General features: G+C 39.7%; 1 protein-coding gene across 2 annotated transcripts in view; it reads left to right on the top strand.

The window, feature by feature from the left end:
* Positions 1–22112, top strand: part of LOC117403606 (PHD finger protein 24) — a 44700-nt gene that overhangs the window by 7351 nt on the left and 15237 nt on the right. For both annotated transcript variants that reach the window (XM_059028959.1, XM_059029011.1), the window contains exons 2-3: positions 4431–4819; positions 12011–12196. In XM_059028959.1, the coding sequence (XP_058884942.1) occupies positions 4433–4819; positions 12011–12196 (573 nt within the window). In that variant the 5' untranslated portion in view covers positions 4431–4432. The remainder of the gene's footprint in view (positions 1–4430; positions 4820–12010; positions 12197–22112) is intronic.

The following is a 22112-nucleotide window of genomic DNA, read 5'->3' as shown; positions in this document are numbered from 1 at the left end:
ACAAATCTATTCTCCCTTAATTGCTTCTTCAATACTAATACAAAAAAAATAATCATTTAATAAAGATGAATGAAGTAAAATAATCTTGGGAGTAACTGAAATATTTTTTCATTCCTTTGATTTTTAGTTCAAGCGCTTGTTATAATTACACATAACCTTGGCTACCTTATAGATTACTCCATAAAGGCAAGCAAGCTGAAATCACAGCGTTGCCAAAAAAAAGAAAGAAAATAGGCCGCCCTGGTCAAATCAGGTGGTGTGGAAACAAAGACATTTTGTAAAGAGTTCTGACCCTGTTTTAGCCACTGTAAACTTCAGAGAGAGGTAGAGACTAGCTCAACAGGAAGCTTCAGATTTAGATTGATGAATGATAAAACGTAATCCTTTTTGTTGACTGCGCTACACAATCACAAGTTCTCCTGATGGAAGATAAAATTGTCTGTGGTCTAGTGAGTAAATATACACTTCTTGTCCACATGCAGTGCAGTAGCTTCAGGACTGTAGTAAAGGAACTGTTCTTTCGATCAAAGCCATGCCCACGCATACAGAACCACCTGTAAAGGTGGGGTCCCCAAGTGGCTCACCCAGTTAAAGTGCTGCCACTGGGAGAGCAGGATGAGTCACACAGCTTGGACGGTGCCAGTTCACTTCATCGCTGTGCAAAGACGCCCAAGTTTGCTGGGGACCCCGAGGGGGGGGCGTCACATTGGCTCTGATGCTCCTGGGGTGGGGGGTGGGAAAGCGGCAGGGATTGCTTCTCCTCATCGTGCAACAACGAACCCTACTGGCCAGGCATCGTGTGTAGGGTTTGAAAAGGTGAAGAGGAGCGGGGCGGTTCTGTATTCTCAAACTGTGACAAATCTGTCACTTTGATTTCTTATATGTGATTTATAATGTCAGTTGCATAAAGTAATTAGTGATCTAATGGAGGGTTTCCTACTTTACTAATGAAATATACATTTCCTGAGCTTTCTAATTAGAGTCCTTCATTCACAGCAATGGCATTTAATCAATACCCTCCACCCCCCATGAGAGTTCATAAAAATTATTGCTCTCAAATATTGGACTCAAAATAACACGCTGAGAAAATAAATACACAGCACAGCGCCAGTTAAGACCGAAAGGGACAATCCCCAGTGAATGGATCTCAGTGAATCACTCAACTTTAGAAGTTGGGTATATATTAATCGACAGAGACTGGAGATGTCTTAGCTCATCGTATCCAACAGGGGCGGAGACAATAGTGGCACAGCATAGCCTGCATCAGTAGGGATTTTGGATGTCTTTCAAACAAGGGAAAAACACGCACAATCATATTCTGTCCCTCTGGTAAGCATCACACTGCTCCAAGGTGTCATAGTTGTTTTAAACATTCTTGGTTCTTCTCTGCTTGTGGTGTTACAGTGCACAGTAAGTGTGGCACATGGAAAGGTAGGGGATTGCACATGTCTGCACTCTGCCTGTTAACCACTGAACAGCTAGAATGATGGATAGCGCCCTTCATGAAAAACTCCCCTCAGGTCCTGTAATAAAGGATGCTGCCCAGCGTGAAGAATTGCACTTAAGAAAATGGAACACATATACAGTACAGTGCTACCCCATTATAATGCAGTCGTCGGGGTCCATAATTAGGAGATAGGAGATTATTCCGGGCCCCTGTTCAAAAACTACAATGTCTTGCACTCTGACACAGCAGCTTGTCTCGCTGATGTGGGCACCCCCTATATGCTTTCACGTCCCCACCTCCCTCTTGACGTTCCTGCCGAAACCAGGCAAATAAAGCAGTCTAATTCATAGACTTTAGTGCAGTGCATTTCTTTTCCTAGAGCAGCCCTCTTTCGAGTCAATCGTACGTAATGTAAAGATTTTCATTTTTTTGCTGTCTGCCATGCTTCATACTGTATATAGAGTGAATGTTCACTCTATGTTTGCATGTCAAATTGCATTATGGGTGAAATGGGAGCTACGACCTTACCGTGTTATGACCGATTCCTCACTGTAACAGGTTGCAATGTAACAGGGTAGCACTGTATTGCTGTTTTGCTTCTCCCTCAGAATGAGGCATGAGCTCAGAAATGAAGTAAGGCAGCTTGAGTTGTGCGGATGTTAGTTTTTGGCTCTTGAGACCACAGGGGTCACTTCCGATGTGTTCATTTCATATCTCCAAATGATAAGAAACAATAAAATGCATTGCATATTCCATACCTTATTACAGTATAAATCATCTCTTAATAACTACAAATATAGATGTTTTTATATGATCAGTTATATAGTACTGGGTGATCTCAACATTTTTATTAATTTTAATGAACCGCCTTTGGCCTATGGGCTATATATATTTCAATTTGACAGATGTGTTTAATCAGTTTTAATTAACGAACATGGAAAAGGCAGAGTGATTGCATTTTAATTAGTTTAGATCTGCAGTCAGGCACCAGAATCTTTTGTGCAGATTCTGTATCTCAGATGGTTCGAATTGCCGGCGTGATTTTGGAAGGACTGACAATTAACTTTTACCTGAAAAAGGACCAGGAGCCAAAAAAACACAGAAACACAAGAGTTGGGGTTCAATTTAAAACAATACATCATACGTGTCATTCAGTCCAGCATTACGGAGGGGCAGTATACATACATATATATATATATATATATATACAGACGTGCTCAAATTTGTTGGTACCCTTACAGCTCATTGAAATAATGCTTCATTCCTCCTGAAAAGTGATGAAATTAAAAGCTATTTTATCATGTATACTTGCATGCCTTTGGTATGTCATAGAATAAAGCAAAGAAGCTGTGAAAAGAGATGTATTATTGCTTATTCTACAAAGATATTCTAAAATGGCCTGGACACATTTGTTGGTACCCCTTAGAAATGATAATAAATAATTGGATTATAGTGATATTTCAAACTAATTAGTTTCTTTAATTAGTATCACACATGTCTCCAATCTTGTAATCAGTCATTCAGCCTATTTAAATGGAGAAAAGTAGTCACTGTGCTGTTTGGTATCATTGTGTGCACCACACTGAACATGGACCAGAGAAAGCAAAGGAGAGAGTTGTCTGAGGAGATCAGAAAGAAAATAATAGACAAGCATGGTAAAGGTAAAGGCTACAAGACCATCTCCAAGCAGCTTGATGTTCCTGTGACAACAGTTGCAAATATTATTAAGAAGTTTAAGGTCCATGAAACTGTAGCCAACCTTCCTGGGCGCGGCCGCAAGAGAAAAATCGACCCCAGATTGAACAGAAGGATAGTGCGAATGGTAGAAAAAGAACCAAGGATAACTGCCAAAGAGATACAAGCTGAACTCCAAGGTGAAGGTACGTCAGTTTCTGATCGCACCATCCGTCGCTTTTTGAGTGAAAGTGGGCTCCATGGAAGAAGACCCAGGAGGACTACACTTTTGAAAGAAAAACATAAAAAAGCCAGACTGGAATTTGCTAAAATGCATATTGACAAGCCACAATCCTTCTGGGAGAATGTCCTTTGGACAGATGAGTCAAAACTGGAGCTTTTTGGCAAGTCACATCAGCTCTATGTTCACAGATGAAAAAATGAAGCTTTCAAAGAAAAGAACACAGTGAAACATGGAGGAGGCTTGGTTATGTTTTGGGGCTGCTTTGCTGCGCCTGGCATAGGGTGCCTTGAATCTGTGCAGGGCACAATGAAATCTCAAGACTATCAAGGCATTCTGGAGCGAAACATACTGCCCAGTGTCAGAAAGCTCTGTCTCAGTCGCAGGTCATGGGTCCTCCACCAGGATAATGACCCAAAACACACAGCTAAAAGCACCCAAGAATGGATAAGAACAAAACATTGGACTATTCTGAAGTGGCCTTCTATGAGTCCTGATCTGAATCCTATCGAACATCTATGGAAAGAGCTGAAACTTGCAGTCTGGAGAAGGCACCCATCAAACCTGAGACAGCTGGAGCAGTTTGCTCAGGAAGAGTGGGCCAAACTACCTGTTAACAGGTGCAGAAGTCTCATTGAGAGCTACAGAAAAAGTTTGATTGCAGTGATTGCCTCTAAAGGTTGTGCAACAAAATATTAGGTTAGCGGTCCCATCATTTTTGTCCATGCCATTTTCATTTGTTTTCTTATTTACAATATTATGTTGAATAAAAAATCAAAAGCAAAGTCTGATTTCTATTAAATATGGAATAAACAATGGTGGATGCCAATTACTTTTGTCAGTTTCAAGTTATTTCAGAGAAAATTGTGCATTCTTCGTTTTTTGTGGAGGGGTACCAACAAATTTGAGCACGTCTGTATATATATATATATATATATATATATATATATATATATATAGCATGTATTTAAAAAAAGTCAAGTCATTAATATTTCTGAGTAATTGTCAGAACACTCTTCAGGGCAGCCCGTTGACCTCTCTCTGTTTGCCTTATTCTCCTTGTCGCAGCCATGGGGGTGCTGATGTCTAAGAAGCAGAGTGTGGAGAAGGTTCAGAAGGTCAGCGTGGTGGTGTCTGCCTTCAAGGAAGGTCTGAAGGACAGACCCCCACCAGCCCGCAGACCTGAGGCTGCAGAGGCCGTTGAGGAGAAGCCCGTCGAGAGTGCAGCCGTGCAGGAGGAGGTGCAGGTGAAGCAGGGGCCCTCCACCACCCAGTCTCTTCCCAGGGAAGAGGGCAAAGACAATGAGGCTGCCTGGTCCAGACTGCGGGACGGACGGGGGGTGGAGCCAGAGGAGTTGGAAAGAGCCAATCAGCTCACCCCTCCGGCCTTCGTCAGGCCAAAACGAGACGTCAACGACGATAAAGCCATAGACATCAGACTGGAGCAGTGGGAGCAGGTACTGTAGGGTGTAAATAATGATTTATTGCTGTTAGCCCTTTAAGGGTCACCTTTGCCTCTTGTAAATAAACAGATGACTCTGAGAATGTACTTGGTGTGGGAGCCCCTACTGTAGGATTTGAGCCAGCAGGACAAGTGGGAGCTGACACCAGTAAAATGTGCATATTGGTTTTTTTTATTGATTGATTGATTACTTTGGGACAATTATAGGTAGAGAGGTACTTACTTCTATGATATCAGAATGTACCTTGTAATACACTATAAAGGTGCAGTTTGACAAGTGAAACCTAATGGTAGCACAGTTAACTAATAAGGTATTAGTAGATGACTTAGTAGATAGGAAATGGTCCCCTCTTAGCAGGATACTTGAAAGTCATTTATATTTATAAGATAAATGTTACTCTACTGGACCAAGTATTATCTAAAAGCGTTATATAATACATTCCTGATATGTCTGCCCTTGATCAAGTAAGAGATTGACTGATGAGGCATATAATATTTAAACCAATTCAACGCCCACGCACCAGATTTCAATTTATGTAACATCGTTAACATCATCTTTTAGTGATTTATATGGCTCTTAACAGTAATGCTAAGAGGGGTACTGAGGGCTGCTTCATTACCTGTCTGTGACTATCAATGAAAAAAAATACGTTCAGGAAAAGTATTCACACATTGCTGGACGAGGCCAGAAGCCACCTGTATGAGCCGCTGTTCAATCTGTAGAGCAATGTTTCTTCAGTGTATTATAACCTGGGTTTGCTGGGATGTTTAATGAATCAAGGTGCTGTACACACAGCATATCGGATACACCATCAGTGTTCATAAAGTTATTCTTTGTGTTGGACAAGGAGTGTTATTGTAAAGAAAGCACATTATAAACTCAATTAAACAGCTGTATTCTGAGATCAAGCTACGTGCCTGCTTAGAAACACAGCTTGATTTGTAACAGTGTGATTCACCCTGCCATTGTGCCTTTAGATCTGAATGAATGCAATCATATTCCTACATGTTAAATGCGTTGGTGTCCATGACACTGACCCCTGATCTGATATTGATGCCATATTGAGTTAACCTGCCTTTTTAAAGCTCCTGCTGCATAGAGGCAGTACACTTTGGGTTATTGTCTTAATATTTGGTCCACAGCTGTATTCTAGGAACATCTCACAACAGTTTCTTTACACAGTGGGGAAAAAAGACAGATTCCAAAATTAGATCCTGTAAGAAAAATATTCATTCAGGACCACTGAATATGAAAAAGCAATTCGAGGGTACATATCTGAACACTTGTATAATACAGTATAGAATTCATTTTCTTAAAATATATAATACGTCTGTTCCTTTATGCATTCGGACCCCGCAGGAGCCAGTGCAACCAAACTTTGCATGGCTTCCTCTTTCATCCAGGGGAAGGTCGAGGGCTATGTTTGGATCCAGAATTTGGACCCCCGGGGTACTTTATTTAGTAACCCCATTGCTGGATCACTACGGTAGCCATGTATCTCAAATTAAAGAAACCCACAAAACCAAATAAATAAATAAAAAAGAACAAAAATTTAAAAAATAATAAAAAATGGCAAAACCCCCCCAAAAAATTAAGTTATGAAAAGGGAAAGGAGTCCGAACGCATGGTGTGACACCCAAGATCGGTAACTTATAGGAAACCGTAAGGATACCGTTCCCCAATGTGTCATGCATGAAATATTGAAATATTGAATTTCCCCGGGCAATGCCGGGTACTTCAGCTAAACCGACACATTTCAATTGAAAGCCGGTTAAACTTTTAAATCACACAATTAGGTTGTGCTGTGTGTATAATTTCCAAAGTGCTTTCAATTAAAAACAAATTGTCGCCTTTTAATCTCTGGACAGGTGAGCTTCGAGTGGCCGATGCAGGTGCACATTATAAACACATAAGCATAACAATAGTGTGCAACGTCGTCATGTAGGGTTTAAAAAAACAGAACCGACATTTAATTTGAACATGGTGACGCTCTTAAATTATGTCATGAGGTTCTGCATAGTGCTTTCACTTCAAAGGGAATTGTCAGCTTTTAACTGGCCAATTATCATCATGTATGTTTGCCTCATCTCAATTTAAAACTTTTAAACCTCAAGATAATTGTAACAATTGGGATTTTTTATGACATAATTTAAGAGCGTCAACATATTCAAATTAAATGTTGGTTCCTTTTTTTTTAACCCTACATGAAGACTATATATATATATATATATATATATATATATATATATATTCTATACAATAGCAGTTTACATTTTCTTTATCCAACAGTTTTACAAATATAGCATCTTATACAACAAGTGCTGCAAGCTCTTGTGTTAAATATGAGCTCAGTGGAACAGAGATCAGCTATTCTCTTCATCAACCTTTCCCCCTTTTCAATGAAAATCACAATGGACTAATTCAAGGTTGGCCATGAATAGAACAAAATATAGATGGGGTTTTAGACTTGTATATTATTATTATTTGTTTATTTAGCAGACGCCTTTATCCAAGGCGACTTACAGAGACTCGGGTGTGTGAACTATGCATCAGCTGCAGAGTCACTTACAATTACGTCTCACCCGAAAGACGGAGCACAAGGAGGTTAAGTGACTTGCTCAGGGTCACACAATGAGTCAGTGGCTGAGCCGGGATTTGAACCGGGGACCTTCTGGTTACAAGCCCTTTTCTTTAACCACTGGACCACACAGCCTCAATGAAGCAGCATCTGACTCTGTGTATAGGTGACTGTGGCAAAGTGGTAATGACGTGCAGGTGAGTGCAGTGCAGAAGAATCACACAGACAGACGTTGGTACAGGTGCAAGGGTGTTTATTTATTTTTGTACATGTCCAGAGCCTCAAGGCAAAACCTGTAAATGATAATAGTGCTGGAAGTGATACAGCGGCGTGTATCACTTCTAATTTATAATCCCGCGGGTTTGACCCGCAACCCCAAAGTCCCGTTCCGACACCCACACTAAACACGAACACAAAAGACAGTGCGTGATTCAAGTGCTAAAAGGTGCAAACACAAAGACAGTTGGTAGTGAAAGGTGAGTGGTGAAGTCCGGGTTTTTCGCTGGCCTGCGGCTGCAGCTCCGGATCGTGCTCAGTAATCCTCTGTGACAAATAACACACAAGACACACAGTGTTAATACACAGACACAGAACACTCACGGTTTCCTCACAGTACGGGCTCCTTCTCGGTTATTAAACTTAACCATATGCAAAGGAACAGATCACTCAAGCCATGCCCCCTATTTATACCCTCGCCCATGACCCCGAGGTTAACGAGCGCATCCGCTCCTCCAGTCCTCGGATGCCACGCCGCTTACCGTCTGGGTCACTGAGCTCGGGTGCCATGGCTCCGCCCCCTTCCGAACTGACCGACTTCCATCTACCCTACGGAATAAATTGTCGTGCCATTTCATTAAGGGTACTCTGTTCCTCGTATACCGTGCTCTCACAGGTCGAGAGGGAGATCTAACACTAAGACTCATTCGATCTCTGTCACAGTGACACACAGCTTTCAACCTCCGTCCGTTCACTTCTTCTATTGACGATATTCCCTCATACACCAACGTTCGCCGTCCTACAATCCTATTGTCTATAACTGTGCTTAATGGGGCTGTATTTCAGATATCTGCTATAGACAAATGCAGTGCACTACAGTATCTCTTGGGACCTGATTGTTGACACTGTCACCAATCACCAGCACTAGATGCCGTACAGAAACACTAAGACACTCTCTCCCACCATGCGAAGTGTTTATGTGCAGTAACAGCAAACACTAAAGTTTATCTTTGTAATGGAAATCACCCCTCTTCACATAACAAGGCTTGCAGTAGCTGTCCTCAGCGGGCAGCACTTGATGAAAGAGTGCCAAGCCTAAGTGATTTCCAGATCCTTAAAGCAATTCAAATAGAAAGCTGATTCTCCTGCTTTGTGTAGTTCAGTAGCATTGATTTAATTAAGGTCATCAGGCTGTTGTTTTTATAAGGGGATAGCTGCTGAGCTGCAGCCCGCACAGGCAGGCTGGAGACAGATGCTTCTAAATTGATATAATACAAGAACTGAAGGCCATAGATATTATATCACTGCATGACCCTTTCATATTTCAGAGTTGGCTCAAAGCCAGCCCTACCAGTTTAATAGCAGTAGAGATACTCAAGCAATTCCTGGCTGGTATCCTCAACCTTGAACCACTTCTGTCAGGCACTACCAGTCTGTCACACTCGCAAACCCCAGGAGCCACCTCTGTTATCCAAGTGATGTTTCACATTACGAGTCAACTCCCTAGTGCAGCCGATAAGCATTTGGAACACATGTCCTTTTTTTCTTATTCTGGTCTCTCGTGCTCCCTGATCAAAATGAGAACAGTAGCTACCATTCTAAGCACATTACAAACTACCAAACCATTGCGGTCTATGTAAATGAGGGGGAGAAAGGTGGGAACACACTCTAAACAAACAATGATGAAATACTTTTATATGTTTTTTTCTTGTGTTACAAAATATTGCGGGCAGCTTGCAGGCTTTACCTCACAGAGTGTAGGAGAAGCCGCTCTGGACTTGTGGAGAGGTCAGGGGAGAGCACCCATTATCATATAGGAATGCTAATGAGACATTTATTTCACTCACTAATCTGTCCTAAGTGACTACTTCACCTTTTTCATTACAATGCTTTAGTATGAAAGTATGAAAAACAAACTTTTAACATTTTCATTCCTCTCTTACCTATTCCTAACTTCATGTTCTCTTTCACCCTGTGATAAATGTCCCTGCCAGAAAAGTGTTTATTTCCTGGGTAATAGGTATCAGATAACGATTCCGTTGCCATCAGCCAATCAGTTTCGAGCTCTACCAGGCTTCTATCAGATGGTAGAATCCCCCTGTGATGTCAGCACATCAGCTGTGACACTTTTTAGCTTTGTAAATTTACCAGTGGCAAGTGGACTTTCTTGTATTGCTGATCAGCTTAGGTAAACCCTGATTTGTGGTGGTCTGTTCTAAAAGCTGTGCTCCTAGCTCTATGGTCCAACAACAAGCAGCACAGAATCCATAGACTGCTTATTGTACAAGCTTCCTGACTCGTTTAAATTCATTGACAGACTTGCAGATAAACTAAAAGTAACCATGGCAAGTAAACAATTTTTTCAGTAAAGTTTATTTTTTATAAAACTTGTCTGGAGTTTTTTCTTTTTAATTTCCTTTACATTTAAATCCAGGAGAGATCAACAGCAAAAAAAGAGCTTGAGTCTACTACAGTTCCCTTGCTGTTCAGGCTGAAATCTGGCTGCCTCCTCATTTTTTGGCTACCCGGTTTCTCAATGGCTACACCTTCCCAGGAGGGTCGTTCTCCTTGATGTTGTACTGGAGTCAACTAGAGTTGAAGCATCTGTCTATGAAGACAGCCTTCCTCTTGGCCATCACCTCCGCTAAGCGGGTCAGTGAGCTGCAGCCGCTGTCTCTGCACTGCTCCTGTATGCGTATATGGGACGACGGCAGCAGGGTGTCACTGCGTACAAACCCTGCTTTCCTCCCCAAGGTGATCACAGCCTTCCACATGAATCAGTGTGTGGAATTGGCGTCTTTCCATCCACCTCCATTTGCTTCAGAGGAGGATAGGAGATTGAATTTCCTCTGCCCGGTGCAGGCATTGATGTGTTACGTGGATAGGACAAGAGCTCTGCGTCATACTAACCAGCTCTTGCTGTTTAGTATGATGCTGTTTGGCATCCTTTGTTTTGTAGTTAATTTACTGGGGTAAAGTAAAGGCATACATATTCTTTACTCCTGGGATATTTTTCCACTTGAACGTGTTACATATTGTAACGTCTTGCTGTAAAATAAAGGCACACACACAGGGGCCACGCCCCCTGCCCCTGCTGCTATGCTGTCTCTGTCTGTGTTCTGACCAATGTAATGGCTTTTATTACTTTTTGAAAACGAGCGAATATACAAACAAATATTTAAATTATGAGTGAATATATATATATATATATATATATATATATATATATATATATATATATATATATACCTCTACTTTCATTCGGAAGCATTCGCCTGTAAGATGAATAGTTTAACAATCACCACAGTGTATCCAGATCATACTTCTTCCATACTCTAATAATGAATGGTTGTGTGAATGGAAAAACGAGTATGTGAATAACAAACATCAAAACAATCTGGATTATGTCGACACATGCTTTGCCTCAGTATGGATAACACAGGATAGAGTAATGGTAAATAAATGTGTTTCTTGTAAACACTGCAGGGAGTAATTCAAATTCCACATGCACTGGCAGGCCTGCGGTGTTGAATGTTTATGAACTGAAAAGTTCTTCTTGAATTTGTATGTTATGAAGTCACAACAATTCCACAGGCTGTAACGAGGACCAGGAGAACCCTTCAGGTGGTATGACACTTCATTTTCTAACGACTTAGATGTGCATTTTCAAGAAGGAAAAGACTGACAGTGCCTTTCTGGCATGGTGTTCACAGATGTGTCTGAACTGCAGGACCTCACGTGTCATTATGGTTCCACTGGGCAAGGCTGTTTACTGACTTATTTATTTATGTATTTATTTATTTACAGCTTTCAGTAATTAGAAATGACAGAAAAAAAAAACAGAAAAAAAAACAGTGGCTTACCTTTTGGTAACAGTCGTGACCTTTTGTAACAGTTCCCGACAGTGTGTGTGCATCGCACAGCTGTTACAGATTCTGATCCCTGCAGCGGTGACAAGGTTAATCACTCTAAAATTGTACAGAGGGCTTACTTGTAGAGTATATCGTGACTTTCTATGAGTTAGTCTTTCTACACATAATAAGATTGCATACATTTGAATGTAAGATATGTGCTATACAAGTGTACTATAATTGCAATGCTTGAGCCAGTATTGTTTTGTGCTTTAACAGCTGGTTACACAGACCCTGATTATCCCTAATCTTGGAGTACTTTACCTAATGTACTGTCGGGGACTGTTCAACCAACCATAAGACTATCATAAAGTGGTCTTTGCCACCAATAATAATAATAATAATAATAATAATAATAATAATAATAATAATAATAATAATAATAATAATAATAATAATACCACTAATAATAATAATAATAATAATAATAATAAAAGGCATTGCCTCCGAGTGACGCCTTGGTCCCTTGTCTCTCCACAGCCTGTGAATGATGAGATGTGTGAGATTTGCGAGGTGTGGACCGCGGAGGACCTCTATCCCTGTCGTGTCTGTACCCGGGTGTTCCACGACGGCTGCCTGCGGGAAATGGGCTACCTGCGCAATGACAGTGTGCAGGAGATCACCGAGACGGCACACACCTCCATGGGCTGGAGCTGCTACTACTGTGTGAGTGTGCCCTGCATTCCGCTCCCTCCCAAGGCGATTCACACACTGATGGCTGGATAGAGTTGTGATGTTTAGGGTTCATTTTAGGTGTAAATAATTACACAACAGGTATTATTAGATTGAAACTTGCATCCTACAGGCAATTGCAGGATCACATTACCAAAGTTAGCTTGTGCTGTTGTCTATAGTCAAGCGGGCAATAGTGCCTCCAACTCCCCCGCCACAATAATGAAAACAGATATTAACTGCAGCTTTCAATACTCCATTTTTAGTTGCCCAACTCTGTCACTTTTTCAATCCTAGACGTAACAATATTCCACTATAAGCTTTTTGTCAATATTTGTATGCTACATGATGTAACGTGTTATACACATTGAACAAACATGTGAATGCAATGCTCTATTTTAATACCAATCTGTGATTAGCCTATTATGTAATACATTAGTCCCTCTGTTATAGATTATATTCTCCTGTACTTTCTTCAACCAACACATTTAAAATAGAAATGACCTTGATTTGACACCATGTGCAGTGGATTCACATCTGTGATAAAACTATAAGAATCTAAATCCATAGACAAACGTTTCAGCTGGTGCCTTCTTCCATGTACTAATTAGGAACCGTACTGTATATTGTTTTTTTTATGTTAGTTAATATATGTCTGTGCGAGTTGTGTATGAACAGCACCCATCATTTTGACCAGTCTGTTAATGCTGGATGATCATGAGTGGGGTTGGGGTATGAAAAAATACGAAAGGTGTGTGTGTGTGTCGGGGGGGAGGGGGGGTGATATTGTTAACTGCGCAAGGATGATCTGTCATTTGATTCGTGTTGACTGTATTGAATGGATATGTTTTCTCAGTTGCCGTAGCGGTGTGGAAAATCGAAATGTAGCCGTGCTTTACTCAGTAATGATTTGAAGCTGTGACCTTCTGTTCACTGGTGTTGTATAGCTGCCTATAAATAAATAGGTGCTCCCTACTTAAAATAAAAGCACTCAGTCTGAGTGATTGACTGTCCTGGTAAAAGCTGTTTGAAATACATTACAGTAACCTCTTGTAGAAGATGTTTCACAAAGGTCAGTTTCATTTTCTGTGTCTCCTAAAAGGCACGTTTCTTACACTTTACTCATCCAGTGGTCCGATAGCTATAAATACATATATTTACTACTGCATTTCCGTGTATCCATCAACACAGCAGAGCAATTTTAACTCATTATGAACACAGTGCATTTGCTCCCAGTGTTCTCTAGTTCTGTTTTATTTAATGCAATTGACGTTTTTTTATAGTGCAATCAAATGCAGAACATGTTATTCTCCCTGGGCCTCCAGATACCAGATGAATTCATTTTTCCTGACATGTTTGCTCATTGCATTGGATAGAAACACTTTTAACAGACTATGTTAAAGCCCAGAGGCTTATTCTTTTTTCAAGTAATGATTTATATGTCCTTATCAGCGAGCCTTTGAATAGAAATGGAAATAGCAGTAACCTTATATCAGACATCAGAAGAGACCTCTGAACAATGGGAGGGGAGTTTATGGAGCTTGGCTCTGCTCCAGCACCAGAACAGAAAGTGCCACAGCAGCTTTTAAAAACCAGCTTTTCTATTATTATTATTATTATTATTATTATTATTATTATTATTATTATTATTAAGTATTCATTTTGGCAGTATGCAGACTGTAAAGAGCATTTGTGTGATACAGCAAGGTGTTGGAGAGAGAGTACATTGCCCTCTTTACCAATAGACCACAGGCCACAGGTCAGGATAATTGACAAGAAGCAAGACACTGTATTGTAGGAGGTGCTGTTATTTAAATAATATTCATATAATATATTATACACCCTCACAAAGAACAGGTAAGAAAGAACAGGCAAATGTCTAGAAAGTTAGGGTGTAGAATAGTACACTTGTAGGGTAACAGCCTAAATTATTCAATAAACAACTTAACAAGATTTGTTGTTTATTAGAATTCAGAATGTTTATCGCACACTTAACAACTAATTATTACTTAAATAGAATAGAATAGAATAGAATATATAGAGAATAATATATGGGTCAGGATATACAGTATTACCTCACAATAATATGTCTCGAGTTAGTTTTGAGCCATAATGCATGAGATATATGTTTGTGTGGTACTATATTCTGACCCATATTAGTATTTTCTTACCTCCTAGTTTAATTTTGTTTGTGTAAACTGTGACGAGCTGCTGTAGAAAATGCTGCATTTATGTCTGTGCAGATTACGCTGCTATGCTTTGGAGAGACCTTGGTTTAAAGTCATCACCATATTTTTTTTTTTTTTACTGACAAGATTAAACCCAACGAGAGACATAATTTTGTGTGGTAATATATTCTTACCTATATTATTTGATATATTCTATGTTTCTTGCCTTCTTTCTTAAGCTGTTTTTGTTTGGTTGTTCAGAGTCCTCCCTTTTTGTATTATTTTTTTTACTAACAAGATGAAATTTGAAAGGTGTATGTCCAGGTCTTTTTCAGCTAGCTGGTGAAATTCTCTTGTTTCTCCCACTGAACACAAAATACAACATTGTGAGGTTTGTCAATATGTGTTTTCAAATGAACCAAAGCCTTTTGTGCAGAAAATGTACCTATATCAATCAATCAATCAATCAATCAATCTCTCTCTCTCTCTCTCTCTCTCTCTCTCTCTCTCTCTCTCTCTCTCTCTCTCTCTCTCTCTCTCTCTCTCTCCTCTCCTCTCTCCTCTCTCACCCAATGGAATGTGCTGCGTGTATCACATATGCATTAATAAATGATTCAGAAATCAGGAAGACCTGCATAGGCCAGTAACTTCAAGGACACTCCCATCCAGTTCTTAAATGCTAGCGTATGTTTCATTTAGTGTGTGAACAGTGCTGGCTTGCTTTTGGTGGGACCCAATGAATTAAACTTCCTCTCCTCATAAATACCACTGCAGCAAGAATTGTGTTTGTGGAAAGTAACTGCAATCATCTACTGCTGCAAACTAACAGGATTAGAAATGGATTTGTTAAAGGCGGAGGTGTACTGGGCAGTGTTGTGTGATGAGCTGTCGTTACGGATTCTGACCGCTGTCTGTGAGATCAGGTTAAAAGCACTAAAACCACCGGCAGAACCAATCATGTCACTGCAGACAGGCAGCAAGTCTCACTGAAGCCTGTGATACAGAGCAATCAAAGTCTCAAAGTTCACTGGAAATCCATATCCAGTCAGATGCACAGTATACTGTACAACAAACCTGCAAGACAACAGTGTGTGAAAACAGTGCTGGCAAGGTTATTGAAGGAGGCAGATACTGAACTAACAACACCACACAGCTGAACATGTTTGATTAATGCAGTGTCATATGAAGAAAAGACTAGTGCCCACAAAAGCGGTCAAAAGACACTCCCTGTCGGTAAATAGTCAGATTATTCTGACATCATTCAGCAGTCAACATTAAACATTTCATTTGTGCGCAGTACTTACCTGTCTTCACCATTTTTTGACAATCTGATTTGCTTAACTAATCTTTTACGTGATTATAAAAGGTCTAGAATATATTATTCACTGTGCCAGTGTCCTAACAGTCCTTCTTTGTCCATTTCTGATGTGTGTGAACAAGCTAGCAGTAATTGCTAAGGCGAGATGTCATGACTCGCTGTAAGGGATCTCCCCCTAGAGGCTGAGTAGTTAATTATAGTGACACCAGCATAAGAGACAAACTTCCTGTACACCACAACCACAGAGCCATGGGAAGACATTTCTATTCATTTTCTATGCCAATTCATTACATTACCCATCACCACTACAGCTCTGCATTTCTGTCACCAAGGAATTACACGAGACACGAGCTGCAGTACATTGTAAGTGTGTTTTCATTCACTGGTGGAAAGTTACTTATAATCATTTTAATGTTGAAACTGCAACAAATGCACCAGAGTGAAGAGGAACTTGCAAAACAAAAAGTGAACATTGTTTTGTGAAACAGAAACACTTTAAAACAGCATTCTCATAGCATATGGCATATATATTTACAATTGTTCTGGCAGTTTTTAAATTGCAAAATAAATGAAGGTGCAAAAGACCATAATCTAGAATGAATGTAGGTAATTGTATCCGCTGGGCATGCGTGACCCACACAGAAAAGATGTGACTCACAGCCAATGTGTTTAATTTTCCAGATACATAGAAATTGTGTTTGTAACGCCAGGGAATCTGACAGCATTTCCAAGCTAATCAGATTTGTTTTCACATACAAAATAAACAATAAAGATGAAACTAAATCAGTAAAACAGAGATTATTTTACACACTGCTATTCTGCAGTAAAATATAGCAAGGAAAAATAAATTCTACCATATTTATTACAATTATATTGATATTTTGAATCCAAGCCTTTTGGTCATGAATATGCATAAACTGCCTTCCCGTGTGTGTGCAAACTGTAATTAGTATCGGAGACGATCCTCCACATTTTCAGAGGGGTCCCAATGTAGGAATTGCAAGGGAGAGGGAAATACAGTTAAAAATGTTTCACTCGAGCTATATCCAGAAAGAGTGATATTACTTTCCTAAAACTTTTTTTTTCATGCATTTTAGTAACCCAGCTGTACGTAGCGAATGGGTCTTTTTCCCCCCAGTGAAATTCTATTTTAAGAATGTATGTCCTTCAAGATCAGTTTTCTGCCAATGTCAACATTGCAAATGTTTAATGCTGTTGGCTAGTAATGTTAGGAATCCATCTTATTTATTTAGAAGATATATATATATATATATATATATATATATATATATATATATATATATATATATATAAATCCATAATTAACGCTCAGTGTGTGTGCAATGATTTCTTGCTTTAACCCTGCATCTACAAGTTTCAGGTACTGAGTCCGACACATTCATTTATGCGCCGCGGAATGTGCTGCAGAGTGGCCTTGCTTTTATCCAGGGCTGCAGAGGTTTCTCTTTGTGAGTATTAGCTGTTCAGTGAGCTCCAGACTTTGCTCTCAGCTCAAGGGAAGAAGAAGCCCTCGGGTACTGATAAAACCTCAATATGTGTTGCATGGATGCTCTGCAGCTGCATTGGTAGCAGTCAAGCGAATAATGTACTAACAGGAAAAAAAACAACTACCTGGAAAGTGATGCTGTGTTTCTTGGGAGGCACAGTATCAAGCACACTGGATCATACGTGATGTGGGATCTGTTTACAAGCTTGCATCTGTAAGGGTTATGCTTTTTTGGAGGCTGATATTTAACCCCGCCCGCCTAATGGAAGAAATGCATTATGAATTCAAGATTACAGTGATGGGAGTTAGACACACAATTAGTAAAGCACACTGCAGTTACTCGCTTATGCAGTAATACCTTATAGAATGTAAATATACAATAGGAATGGATTTCAGAGCCGGCACTATAAGCTCTGTAAATGCACGGCACTATAAAGCGAGTTTCTGTATCTGACTATCTGAGGCTTGTGAAAGCGGGTAACGGAATGTGTGATGTAGATAAACCACTGAAAACAGAATTATTATTCCACTCGACGTTACTGTCACCAGGAACCTCACGAATCCCATAACCTTCAGCTCCTGTACTGCACTTCACTGTATTAATACCTGGAGACGTATTAACAGCATAGCATGAGTAAAAAAGTGCAACAACAGCACCCGCTTACAATCTATTTTCTGACATTATGTGTTTTACAATTGCACATTTTCAAATGCAACGCTATAAATAAGCTGGTCTGATTGCAGCTGTATCATTGGATTCAGCACAGAAACAACAGCACAGAAAGTGATTATGAACCAGGAAGTAACAGCAACATTTCAGTTATAGCTCTGAAGTATCTGAATATCCTAGAGGGAAGTATTAAGTATAAGTATGCTTAGCAATTATTTAAACTGGGGTTAATCACCTTATAACAGTATGTCTTTTCACCCTAGGGGAATGTGTGTTCTGGATACAATGCAGTATTACTGAACATGTAACCATAGTGCTTCTAACTAGCCTGTTGGGACATTCAGGATATTGTAGATCTGTATTTGAACATTTGAATATGTGAATATGTTTTAAATTGGCTAATTATTTGGGTCAATGAGTTCTGAACACCTGGACATGTTTAATTGGCATAAAAAATATTTTTATTTTCTTTGAAGTTAAAAACATTCTGCAATGTGGTGGTTCAGGCAGTGAACTCACTTTTAAGCTAGATTAAAATGATAAACATCACGCATATTAGGCACCCTCATTACCAGTCAAATGGTGAGTATCTCATTTGTCATTCGATAAACAACAGTCCAATAATCAGCTAAAAAGGGCTTTATATCTTACCTCAGTCCATTCCTCCCTGTTGTACATCAGAGTTCACCTCCTCCTTCCCAGCCTCCACCTGTTTTTTGGCTTCGTCTAAGGGGGAAGGCAGCTATCCTGCCCATGGCTTCCCTACAGTCAGGCTCTCCATTATCAGCAAACTAAATTATGGGCAGGGGTACCTCGAAGGGCAAGGCCAAAGGTCAAAGATGTAATGAAAATATGTATAATGTAGTATTTGTTGTCTAAGCTTTAATAAATATTGTTCTTCCTATCGCATTGGGTTTCCTGACTGAAGTAAAATAATTGGTCATTCAAGGACCTTACAAAAGAGAGAGATTGAAATAGACCGTACCTGTGCGTGTGTGTGTGTTCCATCATGGAATATAGACCTGTGGTAAAGCAGAGAGCATCCATGTGTATGCCTGAACAGCCAGCCTTTGTTTTCTCAACTTCCTTGCAAAAATGGCCCTACAGCAGAATGTGTGCATCTGGTTCATTTACCAACCATCCCTGGAAGATAGACGCACAAAAAGAAAAAAATATAAACGGGAAACATAATCGCAGTTTATTTATAGCAGTTTAGACTACAGGGCATGCATAACTGTGTAATAACATTGTTACAACATGGTAACCACCAATGGTTCCTGCTCTTACATAACTACTACTGATGAAAAAATTGCCATGTAAATATCCCGTGCCATGGTGTCCCTAAGTAATTGCATCAGGTAACAAGATGTTGTTCATTGGGGTGTTATACAGTAGACGCTATGAAAGACTATTGGTAATTATCCATTTAATACAATGTAATTACATGGCTAGGCAAAATTACAGCGGTGCAAGAACTGTTTGGGAGCGACATTGCAACATCATCCAGACTTAAAATAACTAATCACACCAAGTAATTGTTTAATTAGAAACAAAGGCATGGAGAAATACATTTAAGACATCTATTTAATAAAATAATTTCACATTAGGACCAACTAGAGACAAACAGTAAAGACAAGTAATGGGACCAGATCCGGTTAGCGAAGATTGGAAGGGGAAGCTAAGAAGCAAGCACTCACGTTAACTTCCCCATGAGACTCGAACACACGGTTTTCATTGCTCAAGAGCTGGACAGACTAGAGGCTGATCAACTTAGGAAGAGATGTTGAAAAATCAAGAACAGTTTTTACCATGTCAGAGCAGCTAGATATGTTGATTTGTCAACTGGTTGTGTTGGTTCAAGAGACTCTCTGGCTGAAGAGCTGGTTGTGTTAATTTAAGAAGAAAAAAACAGGCAATTTAAAGTCCCTTTATTGCTTTTCATTGCATTGTTCTGTGTGGAAACAGGTGTGTCTTTTCTGGTTTCTTAGATTTTGGCCATCGTAGCACTGGTCTGTTGCTTCTCACAGTGGGTTGCAAACATCTCCAGGTTTGATCTGGAGTTGTGTTTCCCTGGAGACAGTCCTCATGGATATGTTGCTCTATGCAGCCACTGCTTTGAGAGGTGAGCTTGTTGTACGGACACCAACTTGTGAAGTCACTGAGCTCTTTCAGGTTGTTGAGCCCGTGGTTGTTGCTGAATAGTTTCACAAAACTTACAGTGCATAGGTCTAGTGGATCACATGACACACACAATGTACTCATTTTTACTTACACTTAGTTAAAGTACCATAGGAATGTTTTGAAAGTTGCAGCTGTGTCTGAGGCTGGATTTGAATGGAGCACCTTTGAGATATGTGACTGACATACTAAGCATTGCACAGAAGGGTGTGGCTCGTTTTGCAGAGGTGCGTTGGTGTCACCTCCATTCCCCACCAGTGGTCGCTGAGCAGCAGTGAGTGATGACGCTCACAGACACTGCTTGTTACAATGTCATAGGGAGTTTTCAAATTTGTCTTAAAACTGATTAGTCAACTATTTATCAAACGGTAGACAGTTAAGATCAATTTCCATTCTACTGCATGCCTGGGTAGATTCCCCACAGGTCTATGTTAAAATAACAACATTTTCATACCCTACAAGGCATTTTATTTGTTTTATTCATGAATCAAATGATAATCCAGGGGAATATTAAAAATAGCTATTTTAGAAGCTCTCTTCATTATACTTGTATAATATGATAATTATAAGTAAACAGATAGCTGGATCATGAATTCCAAAATGTGGTGTTTTCTGATGATCTAATCTGATTGTGTGTAATCAGACAACCGAGAAGTATGATAACCTATAGACATATAAACTCGTGTCAGAAAGGCTCCAATCTTAAAGGCTTTCTTTCAATAAAATAGGAGATTGATATTCTGGATTTGTAATGCTTGAAGCGTTGAGGAAGGGGAGCACAAAGCTTACTGATAACAGTGAGGCTTTGCTCATATCCAGCAATCACACAGTGAATTTACACAACGACTCACAATCCTGGTGCTCTTCTTTTAATTTATTAAATGCACGTTTAAAAAAAAAAAAAATTCTGAAAGTTTTTTAACCTAAAAGACACGTTTGTGTTCAAGACTTTAATAATACAGAGCCCTTCACTCTATGCAGAGCACTTTAAACTTAACTAGATGGAAAGAGGTGCAAACATTTCTGATACCATGTTCAGTTTCAATGGCAGCCTGTTACACTTGCAATAACTGGGCATAAAACCACCAACTCTTCTAATGTTTAAAGGTGTATTCTGCTTGCAAGACTTTAATGAGTCTGTGTGGAGCTTTGGTATGCAAGCTGCAGCATGAAAGAGCCGGAGTATGATTGCAGGTCCCTGAGGCCTGAGCCGTTTGTACCGTGACTCAGGAACTAAACACTGTGAAATGGTTCCCCTTTCCCAGGCACATTATTACTGATAATGTGCTCTTAGCTGAAGATGACTGCCACTTTAGATACTGACTAGGCACTTAAACTTCATGTCATCCGATGGTATGACAAAGATGCTCCCAAAGATGGGTTCAGACAACTAAATGGAGCTGTGAAGCCGTGTACAAATGCTGGTTTTATTATGTTTTTTTTTTTTTTTTTTTTTTGGGGGGGGGGGGGGGGGGTTTGTCAAAATAATGTGGCTTATTATTGTCATTTTGAATGGCTCTTTAGAAATGGATTGTTCTGTATAATGCTATACCAGTGCTGTGAGGTAATAGGAAGCCTTCCTTTCATTGTCTTGTGTGTTAATGGTTACTCATCACAGAATAAGTAGCTTCAAATGACTTTCATTTAATATATATATATTTTTTACATTTACTGTTTTACAATGTTTGTGGTTCTGGGTTCTGTTGCTCCTCCAATATTGAGTTATTATAATTCCTACTAAATCTGAGTAGGAACTGGAACTGAACAGCCTTCCCCGTTCCACTCAGATCCTGTGACAGCGTGACCTGCTCTACATTTAGAAAGAAGAAGAGATTCTCCACACAAGCTCAAAGCGAGTTCAAAGCCAGGTAAAGGCAGACTTAGAGAAACATGACAACAACTCAGCATTGCTGGAACAGAACCCAGAACCGCTTGGAATGATTACAGACACCATCCAAAGTGAAAGTAAAAAATAGAGGCATTTTATCATTTATGTAAAGTAAAATGTCCACAGTTATATTTTACTAAATATGAACACTACGACAAGAGGATTGTTATCTGTTTCAGTT

Source organism: Acipenser ruthenus, chromosome 1, assembly GCF_902713425.1.
Source record: "Acipenser ruthenus chromosome 1, fAciRut3.2 maternal haplotype, whole genome shotgun sequence".
NCBI lineage: Eukaryota > Metazoa > Chordata > Actinopteri > Acipenseriformes > Acipenseridae > Acipenser > Acipenser ruthenus.
Note: the sequence above shows the minus strand (reverse complement) of the source record. Positions and strands in the feature narration are given on the sequence as shown.